We start from the raw sequence: 13634 nt of genomic DNA on the forward strand, positions 1-13634 counted from the left end.
ACATATCGTCGAAAAATCGTTATTTTCGCAGCTCGCAGGAACTGAACGGCTTTTTTCATAGCTTACTATAAGCTACTTCTCCGATTAAACTCCAGTCAGTGATAGACAGATTGTCTCGAGTTCATTCTTAATTTGCCATGACTGCGAATACCATCAAAACAGTTATACTTCTACAAGGAGCTCATGTGGAGTTGACGGTATTGCTTCTCACCTTTGGTTCTCTTCAAGGACAGTGCTAAGCGAGATTTGGGCATTTTTAAGATTGATTACCAAATTTGAGAGAACTCGCTGTAAATCAAACAGAATGGCACAAACTCATGTCCGAAGGTTGCAGATCGTCACCAAAGGTATTCTGTATCTGCTTCAGCAAATTTCCTTTGGTCGATCTGCGGAAAAGTATGTCGATTCCGCATTGGACTGTTTTGACACCAAACAAAATTGCTCATGCATCATGCATGCATGAACGCAGATAGGTACGCAATTGTTATGATGTCAACGTGACATTGACAGTTGACACATTATCATAATGTTTTGAATTTAGACGGAATGACTTTTATTGAAATTAATGTATGACGGTTAATTTGTTTACTTGTGTTTTTCATTTGTCGTTAAAAATTCTGAGATACAAATAGGAATTTCTCACAATGCCCAGTGAAATGATAACGCTTCAACTTGGCCAATGCGGCAATCAAAGTAATACTATATTCTCATTTGCATGTATTCGTTTCGCTCCAATGTGTTCAAATTTGAAATATTTAATTTGCAGTCGGTTTCGAGTTCTGGAAGCAACTTTGTATAGAACACGGTATATCTCCGGAAGGGATATTGGAAGAGTTTGCATCGGCTGGATCTGATCGTAAGGATGTATTTTTCTACCAAGCTGACGATGACCACTACATACCCAGAGCAGTACTTTTGGATTTGGAACCTCGTGTTATCCATACTATAATGAATTCACCTTATGCTAAGGTATTTTAAAAACAAAACTTACAAAACTTTTAGAAATAAAACTTATATAAACCTTTTACTGAAATTTGACTGAGACCTGATCTGATTGAGGCCACACTTTAATCAGATATTGGGATTATATTTTAACTAAAACATGAGTAAAGATACACAGGTCTATGTATCTTCATTGTGATTTAATATAAAGAGAGGCTTTCTTTAATTTGTCACTAAATTCTATTAATAATCACCATATATTTATGTTAATAGTTCTTTATATATTTCAGTTATATAATCCAGAAAATGTATACCTTTCAAAGCATGGTGGAGGAGCAGGTAACAACTGGGCATCTGGATACGCTCAGGGAGAAAAACTGAATGAAGAAGTATTTGACATTATTAACAGAGAAGCAGATGGTAGTGACAATTTAGAGGTAGTGATCATCTAATGCTAAAAATATAATTTAAGGTTGTAGTATAAATGTAGTAGGGTAAATAGAAAACTGTTAAATTTTGTATGTAAACTGGTGTCATGATAGTAGATTACAACATCTATACAAATTTTTTTTAGTTTTAATAATTTTTCATTCACAGGGCTTTGTATTATGCCACTCAATAGCAGGAGGCACCGGCTCTGGAATGGGGTCAAATATATTGGAGCATTTGTCCGACAGGTTTCCCAAGAAACTGGTTCAAACATACAGTGTTTTCCCTAACTTGGATGAAATAAGGTATTATTTTATCCCCATCTAATATGATATGTTTTATAAAATACGTAAATGAAATAAACCTTAATTGTATACAAAAAAGCTAAAAAATTGATATTTCATTTAAAATTTTACTTAGAAGTTATATCAAGGCCCTGGCTATGCTTATGATTATGTAACAAATGTTTAAAACAGCCAAGTAAATACTATATATAGTAATATCATAATAATATATTTATTCATAATAAGAGCATTAATCCTGTTCTAGTGATGTAGTGGTACAGCCGTACAACTCATTGCTTACCCTCAAGCGGCTCACAGAGAGTGCAGACTGTGTGATGGTGTTGGACAACACAGCACTTAACCGTATTGCCAGTGACCGACTGCATATACAGAATCCGTCTTTTGCGCAAATAAACACTCTTGTATCTACTATTATGAGTGCCAGTACAGCCACTTTAAGGTATTAGTTTATAGCAAATTTTTATTTTCATATTTTTATTTGGAAGGTTCCTTCCTTTTCTGTCCCATTTAAATTTGGTCTATTTCTTGCAAATTGAACTTGGTTCACTTTTTGTTGAGAATAATTATTTAAAATACACTTGTAATCCATCTGTACAAAACTAGGTGATCATCAGCATCATCCATCTGGTTTTTACCTAGACCAGTTGACATAACTGATCTAAAGTTCTAATGTTTTTAATCATCTACTCTTTACATATTGCCCATATAGAAATTAATTATTTATTTTTTAAGGTATCCATCATACATGAACAATGATCTGATAAGTTTGGTAGCGCCTCTCATTCCGACGCCGAGACTGCACTTCCTTATGACGGGGTACACTCCATTGACTGCAGACCATGAATTGAACACTGTATGTAGCTTTAAAGTAATAGTATTATCGAAATCATAGTCTTAACGTTTTTTTTGTTTGTGTTTAAAATTCCAGTGCTAATAGTAAGTATTATATTAAATTAATTTATTTAAAATATCCGAGTGTATTTTGAAGTATTTCAACTTAACCACTTGCAATAGAATAAGCTAAATTTGTTATTGTATATATGTAAATTTATTCAATGATTTGCGTTCGGTTAGGCGCCCAAAATACGCAAGACCACAGTCCTGGATGTGATGCAGCGCCTCCTCCAGCCCAAGAATATGATGGTGTCTCTCAGTCCCGATCGCGCTAACCAACACTGCTATATCTCTATTCTAAATATCATTCAGGTATTATTTTTAAATTATAGGCTGTCAGAATATATTCAAATCGGAATTTTTTACACTTAAATATTTGAGAAGGCTTTTGCAAAAGTGACTTTTGCAATTTGACTTAAACTCAATAGTATAGTTTCAGAGGAAAATAATAACTAACACTGAATAAAAAATATCACCTAGAAACAACCTACAAAGAAAAGCTAATTTATTTACAATTTTTTATCAAAATTAAAATTGTAAAGAGGAAACATATACGTTAGTAGTTTGTACGTATGTTTGAAATATTTTCACACACAAACTGGACTGAAACACTGGACCGATTTCAACAATTCTTTCACCATGTGAACTCCGAAAATTCACTGAGCGAAATAAGCTATATAAACTTCACTAGTAGTAATAAAACTGCAAGGACGAATGTGAATATCGCTTTAAAAACGGTCAGGGTGAAGTGGACCCGTCGCAAGTGCACAAGTCGCTGCAGCGCATCCGCGAGCGCAAGCTGGCGTCGTTCATCCCGTGGGGCCCCGCCTCCATACAGGTGGCGCTCTCGCGCCGCTCGCCCTACGTTACCTCCTCGCACAAGGTTTCCGGCCTACTGCTGGCCAACCACACCAATATATCCTCCGTGAGTGTGCCTTGTTGATTTATAATGGTGTGTGTGGAGCGATGATGCATGAGTTCTTCAGGTTGCTGATGGCCTTTTGGGATTTGGTTGGGGTGTAGTAGTAGTAGCAGTTTTTTGGATTACATTTTGCATAATGTCAAGCAACAATTTTAAAATTATGTGAAAGCGGTATACAATTGGTTGTTTGGATAGTTGGTTAACATCTTTATCCTATAATTTATTTTTATTTTCTTTTATATAATCTATCATGCATTATTTTAAATTAACGTAGCGGCAATTCTTTATGCTATACATATTTAAATTTGTATAATACAAGCCATGGAAAAGTGTAGTCCTAAAACTTCCGTTATAATATAACTGTTAATATCCCGCAGCTGTTCGACCGGTGCCTGCAGCAGTTCGACAAGCTGCGCAAGCGCGAGGCGTTCATCGACGTGTTCCGCAAGGAGCCGATGTTCAAGGACTCGCTGGAGGAGTTCGACGAGTCGCGCGCGGTGGTCGACGAGCTTGTGCGAGAGTACCAGGCGGCCGCCACGCCGGACTACGTGCACTGGAACCCGGGTGAGCACACTGCCTGCAGAACCTGTTCTGATCAGATCTCTAACTGTTGTATTGGGACTGGGACTCGGTTGGTTTCGATTGGGTGTGCGATTTAGGTGTAGGCGGAACAAGAATTGTGAGTGCATTGATGGATCTTATAAAATTTTAATCCCTCGTAATCATATCATACCACCAACAATTTGCAAATATATGTATATGTATTATAGTGTTTTGCAAAATGTGCCCTTTCCAAATGCCTTTCGACATCTCACTGGCATATCTGACTTGACTTAAACTTACTTAAAGTATAATCTCTTAAATTTTTTAAGAGTTGAAAATTCTAATAGTAAACGAGCGCAATTGTTTACATTATGTGTCTTCTTTACAGAGAGCAGTCAGATATAATATTGACTTCTGAAGTCAAGGACACAAAGCTTCCGTGAAGGCATTCCAAAGGAGACTGATGCCGAAGTATTCTCAATTGTGAAAGAAGTGCCATTGTGTTGTTTTATTATTCTCGAATTTGTTAACCCCACTCTCGCCTGTAGTTGTAAATAATAAGTATTGCCATTAGTTGCGTTATTCACTAACATGACACTTAGTTTCTAATTCAAGCATATCATTTTATTAAGAATTAGGTTAACCTTTATAACAAGTAATGAATAATTGGATAACTCAATATCAAAGATATGAACATTTTTACTGCACAGAACTGCCTCAAGGGAGTATTTACAATTTCGATCAAAATAAAAACCCAAATATTTTACCAAGTATTTATTTTTTAAGTCTTCATAAGTCTAAATCTCATTCCTTTCACTTCCTGTGCCAAGTGATAGCATCCCATCCTGTTATATAACACACTAGTGATGCACTTTGTTTCCAAATTCTATGCTGTGATATTGTAAATTTCGAAACAAAAAGCTAGGTGCGAAATTATTAGCCACCTGAATCTATTAAAAATAAACTTGGTACAATTTAGGAGTAGTATTACAATTTTTTAGGCTTTAGTACCTCTTCTCGCAGCATTTGGGTTTAAATTACTGTATGAAAAATTGTTACAATTATTTGCTTCACAGCAGATCTAAAAACCATTTCTCCATTGTCAATATCACAACTTTCTCACTGTTGTTGCACTAAATATTTGAAGCATTCTGTAGAACATGGTACAACATCTAAGCTATGAAGTTCACAATCCATGTTTTACTAGTCTACAATATTTTCCCCATTTATATACAATGAAATATGGATATACATTGTTAAACTACAAAAACCGTTATTGGCAAACATAACATTATAGTGGTGTATAAGAACCTTTATAGGAAAATTATATCAGTAGCATCAAAAGGTAGAGCAATATTCAATGCTGTAACATGAATCTTCAGATATAAAACCATTGTTATTTCTAATTTTTTTTTTGTAAGGGCATAAATATGCTAATACTAGTTTATATATTATGCAGGAGGAACAAAGTATTTGCAGCACAACAATCACTCATTCACTCATGCAATGTTTAAACCTAATTTTTATACATAAATATAACAGTTGTTCTTATATAAAAATTTTGTTTTATTACCAACATCACAATGTATAAGAACCCAAAAATACTATTAATGCAATGTGTTAGCAACAAATGTTGGGAAAATGTGCCAACGTCAAAAGTGTAATAAGAAAAATTGTGGCACTAAATGTAAACCAATTGTGAGTTGGTGAAAACTATGTAATTATTAATCAAAATATGAGACGATATAAAATTTTTTAGAAATTATTGTGAACATGATAAATTATTCAATCACAGACATAATTTAATGTTAGGATATTAAAATACATTGCAATAAACAAAATTTAAGGTAATATTCTAGTAATAAAAAATATAATAATGAAAAAACAGTGCGACCGACCACAACATAGTTACAATGCAAGTTTTACACATTCTCTATGAGGCCACGGTGTTTTGTCTGCTGGCAAGGCTAGGATGTCTGGCTAGATGGCTGGAATTTTGGCTGGATGATGGATGTTTTCCGCAGCGGCACAGTGTCTGGGGTGGGAATGGCATCCCCAGTGGGCAATTTAGCTGGAGCCGCAGGAGCTTTAAATGGTGCTGCTAAGTTTGCAGGCCTTTGTTTTGCCATTTGATAGTCACCAGAATCGAAAAATTTTTGCTGAAATCAAATAACAATGCAAATTAAAAATAGACCACACATATAAGAGGCTATCTGCTATATTAATCAGCTAATTGCAACCACAAGAAGTCTGATTTTGTCCTTAGTAAAGACTGGATTTTTCGTTCACAGATTAGTTGTCATCAACACATACTTGTTAAATGATACACACAGATACATGAACAAAACAAAAAATTACATTTTATCGCTAGATTCTGCTTTAAATTGAGATGATTTCTTGATACAGCTATACATGGCAATTTAAAAACTGAAACAAAGCATAGTTGACTCTTTGTGCTTAAGCAAGATAATGCATTATTCACAATTTACTTACTCCTTTAGCAAGTCTCTTCTGGAGGAAAGCTGAATGCCCCCCAGGCCCCCTTCCCAGCATGGCATTTGGAAACTTAGCTTTTAGTTTCGCTTCTTCCAATTTTTCCAATTCTTTAGGCTAGAAGTAAATTAATATTGCTAAAATATAGACATTGAAGTCATTCTATTTTAGTGACTTCTACAAGCAATTTGTCATGAGGAACTATTTAATATAAACAATATTGTAATACTAAATGAATGCTTACTTATTAATTTTAAAATATTACTTCAGAATATTTTTATCATATAAGCTATACTCACATCCTTGGGAGGATCATTCTGGTCTGGAGAATCACTCATTGTGACAAACTGAAAAAAACAGAGCATCATTATTTGTTATGATTAAAAATTAAGCAAAATCTCCAAAAAAAGTTAAGAGTGAAAAATCTGTATACAGAATTATACAACATGTATAGGTCTAAATAAACAATTAAAATACCTATATGTTAATTTCCGAGCAGAAATCATAAGAAATAAGTGTTTTCAAGTAAGTTTTATAAAAAAAGACCACGACCTTGATTTCTTCCGAAATAAAGACAAAAACACCGTATAGACAAGATTGTTGTTTACCCTCAAATCTGGATATTTCCAAGAAAATCAAACTCAAGTACGCAATACACACATTGAGAACATTTATATTTTAATTTAGTAAACTGAAAATAAGAAATCGACGCACGCGTTATTGTAAATAAATGAAAAATCACGATGTTATCATGCGAAGTTGTTTACCTTGATTGGTCACAAAATTTTAAAAACCAAAAAGAAAATAAGTCAATGCAATCACGCAATAGAGAAAATGTAGGTAATAAGAAAATCTTAGATAATAAGAATAGTAATTACCAATTACCAACAAATCAAATTTTCATGAAATACGTTCGCTCGTGATTCAACTGTACAATAAAACAAAAAATGGCGTTTCATAACACACTTGCCATATAAAAAAAATCTATACTTTTCCGTTCTACGTAGGTAAGTTAACTAACCTAGACACTTGTATCCTAGACACGCAGATGTAAATAACATAAGCCACGATTAAAAATAAAATCCGAATTAAAATTGTTATTATTGTGTTTTAATTGCAATCAAGATAATAGTGATCGAATGATGACCCCTTATTTTTAAGCGGGTCAACAGAATACAAAATAATACTGTGCAAATTTGACTTTATTTCCAACAAACAAAAGCAAATCACGTCGTCTACACCGGACACGGTATACAATTTTGTGAATTACGCCATCGGGAATGTAATATAATGGATGGAATATTAGGTCATGATATAAAAAATACTTTTTAGGAAACAAAGAAGGCATATTAGGACCAATTTTCGTTTGAAATAATTATTTGTATTTACAAATATTTTTATTCTCAAGCGTAAAATTTGGTGTGTCCTTAAATGGCACTCGTCCAGACAAGAGGTTCTTTGGTAATATAGGTTCATATATTTCTGAGTAAATATATGTATTCGATTTTCGATTTCGATTCGAAAACTAGTCTATCTCCTTTCTCTGGTCTCAAACTATATCTATAACGGTTATGTAATTACTGAGACTAGCGTGTTCATGCTAAAAAACAAACAAACAAATTCATAAGCTTTATTAAAGTATAGATAAATTTTTACTAAAAACGATTTGCTCAAAAGATCGTTTTGATCTTCAAATTATGAATAAAATCTTCAAATTAAGGTAAAATCGTACTATTTTAATATTTTTGTCTTTGGTTTACGTGGACGCCATCGTGTATACAGGGTTCTTTGTACCAACCTACGAGTTTACAGCTCAATGGTCGAGGCATTCATATTATTAAAGTTTTATAAATAATAATAGCAATATTTTTATTCGCTATTACTTTGTATTGTTATCTATGAACAAGATACATTTTATTAACGCTATATTAACAAATATGATTTTATCTTTTGCGTTATGCACCTCTCACCCTACAACCGGCAATAAAGAAAGTGATAAGGAAAATTTTTTAGTCGGTGCGAAATATCTCATTCCATTGGGAGTTTCCTTTGACTAGGCGAAGTCTTGGGCGGGAAGCTAGTACTCTTATGTATTTAAAAGACTTGTATCTTTTAGTCTCAATGTCTATAAAAAAAAATTCTTTAATTCTTTTGATTGGTCCTACAAAGAACCAATAAAAATATTGTATTAATTGGCGGGAACAAATAATAACTAAAGCTTGCTTTTTGTTGTAACAATTATTGTACCATTTTTATTAAAACATTTATAAAAAGTTGTTTCAAACTAAATATTTTATCATATTTTCAAAATATATTACTTTTCTTACAAACGATAAATTATATACAACTTCCCGCCAAATAAGGTAAATGACCGCAAAAGATTATGGGAAATGGTAAATTTAGTTCAAAAACACGTTCTATAAATTTTTTTGATACTGAAAAAATATTAAAATTAAAAAAATAAGATATTTGATTTAATAAGCTTTTATTAAAATATATATTTATATTTACTTATTGTATAAAAGCTCGGTATAATAGATAAATATTACAATCAAAACGCATACAATCATATAAAATACTGAACGTCACTCTGTTCCCGCCAAATTTGTTTATATGAAATGTGTCATGTCGTTTGTTTTCACACCCGGTCGTCGGATATCGTAACCAGAGAGCGCATTTGTATGAAGATTTTCGTGCAGCGCAGTACTGTTCCATATCATATACTTGTTTATTATAACTGAAACTTTATATCTCACAATGTCCCACGTAGCTGGCAAAGAAAACCTTCACAATGGATTAAACAACGTGCATATTAAGGTAGGTTCTAAAAATTTAAACCTGTATGTAAGTTTAACCTATTTTCTAACAATGCATTCTTTATAATTCATCTTTAGTCTCCAGTAAAGAACGTTCTATCAGAGCGCAGCGACAACATGGCTGAAGAGAAAATGGAAGTTGAAAAGGTGTCAAAAGTTGTCGAGTTTGATCCTCAGCTTGAACCCCTGCTGCGGGAGAATCCTCGACGTTTCGTTATTTTCCCTATTCAATACCCGGATATCTGGCAAATGTACAAGAAGGCGGAGGCGTCTTTCTGGACAGTCGAAGAAGTGGATTTATCGAAGGTCTGATATTTCATCATATATGCCTGTGTTTACATCAACCATACAAAAACAACTTTTTGTGTTTATATTTATTATTATTATTGCACTTGAACATCTTTGTTCTGTATCATTATTGTTTTTCGTTTTCTATATATTTTCTATTTGTATATATATTCTGTCAAAATCAGTATTGTTTGTTTTTCAGGATTTGTCAGACTGGGAGAGTCTAAAGGACTGCGAAAGGCATTTCATAAAACATGTCTTGGCATTTTTTGCTGCATCTGATGGAATTGTCAATGAGAATCTTGTTGAACGCTTCTCTCAAGAAGTACAAGTGACAGAGGCTAGATGTTTTTATGGCTTTCAAGTAGCTATGGAAAATGTCCACTCTGAAATGTATTCACTACTTATTGATACATACATCAGAGACCCTAAGGAAAGGCAAGTTTTACTTTATTCATATGTACATGTTAATGATTTAATTCACAAAAATATGTATGCTTATAATATATTATTATACTTCAGAGATTTCCTGTTCAATGCAATTGAAACACTTCCCTGTGTTAAAAGGAAGGCAGACTGGGCACTACAGTGGATAGCAAGCAAAACTGCCACATTTGGTGAAAGAATCATTGCATTTGCTGCAGTAGAAGGAATATTCTTCTCTGGTAGCTTTGCTTCCATTTTCTGGTTGAAAAAGCGAGGTCTCATGCCTGGACTTACATTTAGCAATGAACTGATCTCTAGGGATGAGGTTTGTTAAAAATAGTTAAAACTATCACATTTTTCATCTTGATAATTCCACTATTGCTAGAAACCCACATGAAATACATACATTAACTATCATGAAAATAGCATGTCACAATTCATTTATTTATTTTGAAATCATTAATATTAACTTGTTGCAAATTGTAAGTTATCACTTTTAGATAAGCTTTGACATAATATTTGTTTCCTTCTTGGCAAACATCTATTAATTTTTATTAAGTTTTGAAATCAGGTCAATGTGCTAGTGTATGGTCGCAAAGTTCAATAGATTGTTTGCTATCTTAAAATGTATCATAAGTAATCTAAATTAATTTTTTTTTCACCTATAGATTCCAAATGCATCTAGTTTGATGTTTTCCTCATAGAATTGTAGAAAAAGGGAATTCATCCATCCATAATAATTGACTTTGGACTCTAAAATTGCAACAATTTACACAAAAGGGGGTACGCTTCTACCCTCTTTGATAATTAGTTACACCTGACTTCATTCACTTATTATAAACATTTGGCTAACAGTTGTTGATGACATTCTTGCTGTTAACATTCTTGTATATAATTAACTTTACCCTATTTTAATGACATACATAGGGTGATAAATTTGAATTAATTAACATTTCAACACTTTGTTCAAAAGTAATTTTATTAGGTTTTTTCTATATTTGAGCCTTATTACCCTTAATTACGCATGCTATGTTGTGCATGTATACTCTATGTTGTCATGTATCAATAAGCATTTATAATTTCCCACTTACATATTTTCACACTTTCAATTAAAACTTTTATTTATGTACAAAATCATAATATTTATTATTTGTACTTATATTCCATTCAAATGTAACATTCTGGCAAATGTGTCTGTAATCTATTGTAAACTGCTCATCTGTAGATTCTTCGAAAACAAAAGTGATTTCTATTAGGTTATGGTGACTAGTATGGAATGTTGACCTGAAGCAATATATTAAGACAAACAACATGTCCACAGGGCCTGCACACCGACTTCGCGTGCCTCATGTTCAAGCACCTGGTGCAGAAGCCGAGCCGCGAGCGCGTGCTGCACATAGTGCGCGAGGCGGTGGCCATCGAGCAGGAGTTCCTCACGGACGCGCTGCCCGTGCGCCTGCTCGGCATGAACTGCGAGCTCATGTCGCAGTACATCGAGTTCGTCGCGGACCGCCTGCTGGTTGAACTTATTGGGGAGAAGGTGGGTACATGCAGGGGTGCTGTTAGCAGTTTTACTGGCTTGTGGTGGATAGCATTCGAGTTTTGCATACATTTCTCTTTTTTAGTGACAGATTATCTAAACAGAACAAGTGTGGTTTTGGAACAGACCATAAATCCCTAGTGACCTGCCTCATTTAATAATCAAGAAGGGGTATGATAATGGGATCTCTTATTCATCACATCTCAATGCCATCTAACATCAGCTTACTAAGTACTATACTGCATATGATTCAATAGAAACACGACACTTGTCACAACTATAAACATAATGATTAACCAATTGCACATGTTCATTCATGTGTTAGGATCAAGGTTACGCGCTGGATGCACGTGACTATAAATTTTCCCGATATTAAAGTCAACTTGTTAGTTTCGGAGCTCATGACACTTTATACATATAATTAATGCTATGTCATTTTAAATGTAAAAATAGAATAAAATATTGTAATAATTTTAATATTTTTACAGCATTACAATACCAAGAATCCATTTGACTTCATGAACCTAATTTCCTTGGAAGGGAAAACAAACTTCTTCGAGAAGAAAGTCGGCGAGTACCAAAAGTGGGGCGTGATGGCCAACCCTATGGACAATGTGTTTACATTAGACGCAGAATTTTGATTCGATCTTTATCAAAGATTTAGTACAGTATTAGACGAGATATTCGTTTTTCCCAAAAATTACCAGTCGATCTGGTATTTAGCACGAATCGATAATATAAGTTTAGATGTATATTTATATTGACTTTTTAAAGACTATAGACTAAATTGTGTACCTACTTAATATATTATTAAGAGTATAGATTGTAAGACAAATCGTATCTCAAACAGTGTTTTGAAGTGATTGTGTTAGTTTTATTATTTTAAGCTAAAGAGAATATGACGTATGAATAATGATTTTGTGATATATCGTAATATGGATTTTGAATAAAAATTACATCACCTACTTATCTTAGTTTATTTTAATTATCTGAAACTTGCCCCAGCCTCGCCCGGCTTAACTCAGGATAAATATACCTGATACTCCGTAAAGATGCAGTTTTCCGATGGTAAAATTGTACGTACATGCGTACCTGCTACCTAATCTAACTGCTGCTAACTCAACCTCGTAGTTACGAGGCACCGATTAGGTAGCAGGTATTAGTTATTACATGTTGGGGGGCAGGCACAATAATAAATACAAGGTGTCCACCGTGGAGTTTAATCGCAAAATGTTGATGCTGTAGAAGTGTTCTAATTTATTTAGGATCATTTAAGGCGAATGACAAACTGTCCCAAACGCACGGTTCGTAGCGTGTGGATACGTTTTCTATATATATCACTCTAATGCATTCGGGGGGTCGGTACGCCCCGGGGGGTCTTCAAATGGTTGCAAGTTTCCTTAATTGATTCATAAATAAGCCTTGAAAACATATTTTATACCTATTTAAAAGAAAGTTTACCTAATTATAAGGAGGCCCCTTAGATAAATAAGTACAGCCTGTCTATCCAATTTCGTATCTTTTATTTTTGTCAACTTTAAAATAGTACAGCCATATATTGTATACGTGGTATTTATATTCTTACAAATTAAACGCGACTAATACTCGGTCGGGAAATTCCCGTCTTAGCGGGGAACCCTGAACAAACAAAGTTTTTTTCTTAATCGCCGAGTTCACGTGCGCCTAATACGTCGAATATGCACCTTTTCTTTAATTTTTTTTTTTTAATTCGTAATCATCATTATTAATAAAGTTAATTTATTATTAGTAAGTGTTTATGATTTTTGTTGCGAAGTTGATTGTTGTTGATTTTTGTTGCGAAGTTGTTGTTTGTAACGAGAGTTTTAAAAGTTATCATATTAACGTACATTTGAAAAAACAATAAGTAATATATATTAAATGAAATTATTAATAATTATAATACATTGAGTGTCTTTAAGCTTTTATACTTTAATACATTAATTCACACAAACACACACTACACATACAATCTACACTACTTCAAAACTCAGATTTTAAGTAGTTTAATTAATGAA

General features: G+C 33.5%; 3 protein-coding genes across 4 annotated transcripts; 2 read left to right on the forward strand and 1 right to left on the reverse strand.

The window, feature by feature from the left end:
- Window positions 1-536: 536 nt before the first annotated feature.
- On the forward strand, window positions 537-5588 carry LOC119829261 (tubulin gamma-2 chain-like). The gene is made up of 10 exons (XM_038351679.1): window positions 537-693; window positions 767-969; window positions 1233-1379; window positions 1540-1676; window positions 1921-2115; window positions 2409-2529; window positions 2751-2882; window positions 3313-3495; window positions 3870-4056; window positions 4424-5588. The coding sequence occupies exons 1-10, from the start codon at window positions 645-647 to the stop codon at window positions 4438-4440; spliced, it is 1371 nt and encodes a 456-aa protein (XP_038207607.1). The 5' UTR covers window positions 537-644; the 3' UTR covers window positions 4441-5588.
- On the reverse strand, window positions 4797-7528 carry LOC119829262 (alpha-endosulfine). 2 transcript variants are annotated; one of them, XM_038351681.1, is made up of 4 exons: window positions 7414-7528; window positions 6828-6875; window positions 6529-6645; window positions 4797-6194 (listed from the first exon to the last, which is right to left on the reverse strand). In XM_038351681.1, the coding sequence occupies exons 2-4, from the start codon at window positions 6864-6866 to the stop codon at window positions 6003-6005; spliced, it is 348 nt and encodes a 115-aa protein (XP_038207609.1). In that variant the 5' UTR covers window positions 6867-6875; window positions 7414-7528; the 3' UTR covers window positions 4797-6002. The 2 variants fall into 2 exon arrangements, with proteins under 2 accessions (XP_038207609.1, XP_038207608.1); XM_038351680.1 differs by having other exon boundaries at window positions 7407-7518.
- A 1649-nt stretch (window positions 7529-9177) lies between these two features.
- Window positions 9178-12564, forward strand: LOC119829475 (ribonucleoside-diphosphate reductase subunit M2). Its single transcript, XM_038351997.1, has 6 exons — window positions 9178-9345; window positions 9423-9650; window positions 9835-10070; window positions 10155-10383; window positions 11380-11598; window positions 12087-12564. The coding sequence occupies exons 1-6, from the start codon at window positions 9286-9288 to the stop codon at window positions 12237-12239; spliced, it is 1125 nt and encodes a 374-aa protein (XP_038207925.1). The 5' UTR covers window positions 9178-9285; the 3' UTR covers window positions 12240-12564.
- The last annotated feature ends 1070 nt before the right edge of the window (window positions 12565-13634 follow it).

Source organism: Zerene cesonia, chromosome 10 (assembly GCF_012273895.1).
Source record: "Zerene cesonia ecotype Mississippi chromosome 10, Zerene_cesonia_1.1, whole genome shotgun sequence".
Lineage (NCBI taxonomy): Eukaryota > Metazoa > Arthropoda > Insecta > Lepidoptera > Pieridae > Zerene > Zerene cesonia.

Excerpts from the sequence above, each read along its gene's own strand:
- LOC119829261 (XM_038351679.1), top strand. The coding sequence starts at position 645 with ATGCCCAGTGAAATGATAACGCTTCAACTTGGCCAATGCGGCAATCAA. Across the intron at positions 694-766 it reads TGGCCAATGCGGCAATCAAA|TCGGTTTCGAGTTCTGGAAG; the intron begins GTAATACTATAT and ends TTTAATTTGCAG. Across the intron at positions 1,380-1,539 it reads ATGGTAGTGACAATTTAGAG|GGCTTTGTATTATGCCACTC; the intron begins GTAGTGATCATC and ends TTTCATTCACAG.
- LOC119829262 (XM_038351681.1), bottom strand. The coding sequence starts at position 6,866 with ATGAGTGATTCTCCAGACCAGAATGATCCTCCCAAGGAT. Across the intron at positions 6,646-6,827 it reads AGAATGATCCTCCCAAGGAT|CCTAAAGAATTGGAAAAATT; the intron begins GTGAGTATAGCT and ends ATTTACTTCTAG. Across the intron at positions 6,195-6,528 it reads AGAAGAGACTTGCTAAAGGA|CAAAAATTTTTCGATTCTGG; the intron begins GTAAGTAAATTG and ends ATTTGATTTCAG.
- LOC119829475 (XM_038351997.1), top strand. The coding sequence starts at position 9,286 with ATGTCCCACGTAGCTGGCAAAGAAAACCTTCACAATGGATTAAACAAC. Across the intron at positions 9,346-9,422 it reads TAAACAACGTGCATATTAAG|TCTCCAGTAAAGAACGTTCT; the intron begins GTAGGTTCTAAA and ends ATTCATCTTTAG. Across the intron at positions 9,651-9,834 it reads AAGAAGTGGATTTATCGAAG|GATTTGTCAGACTGGGAGAG; the intron begins GTCTGATATTTC and ends TTTGTTTTTCAG.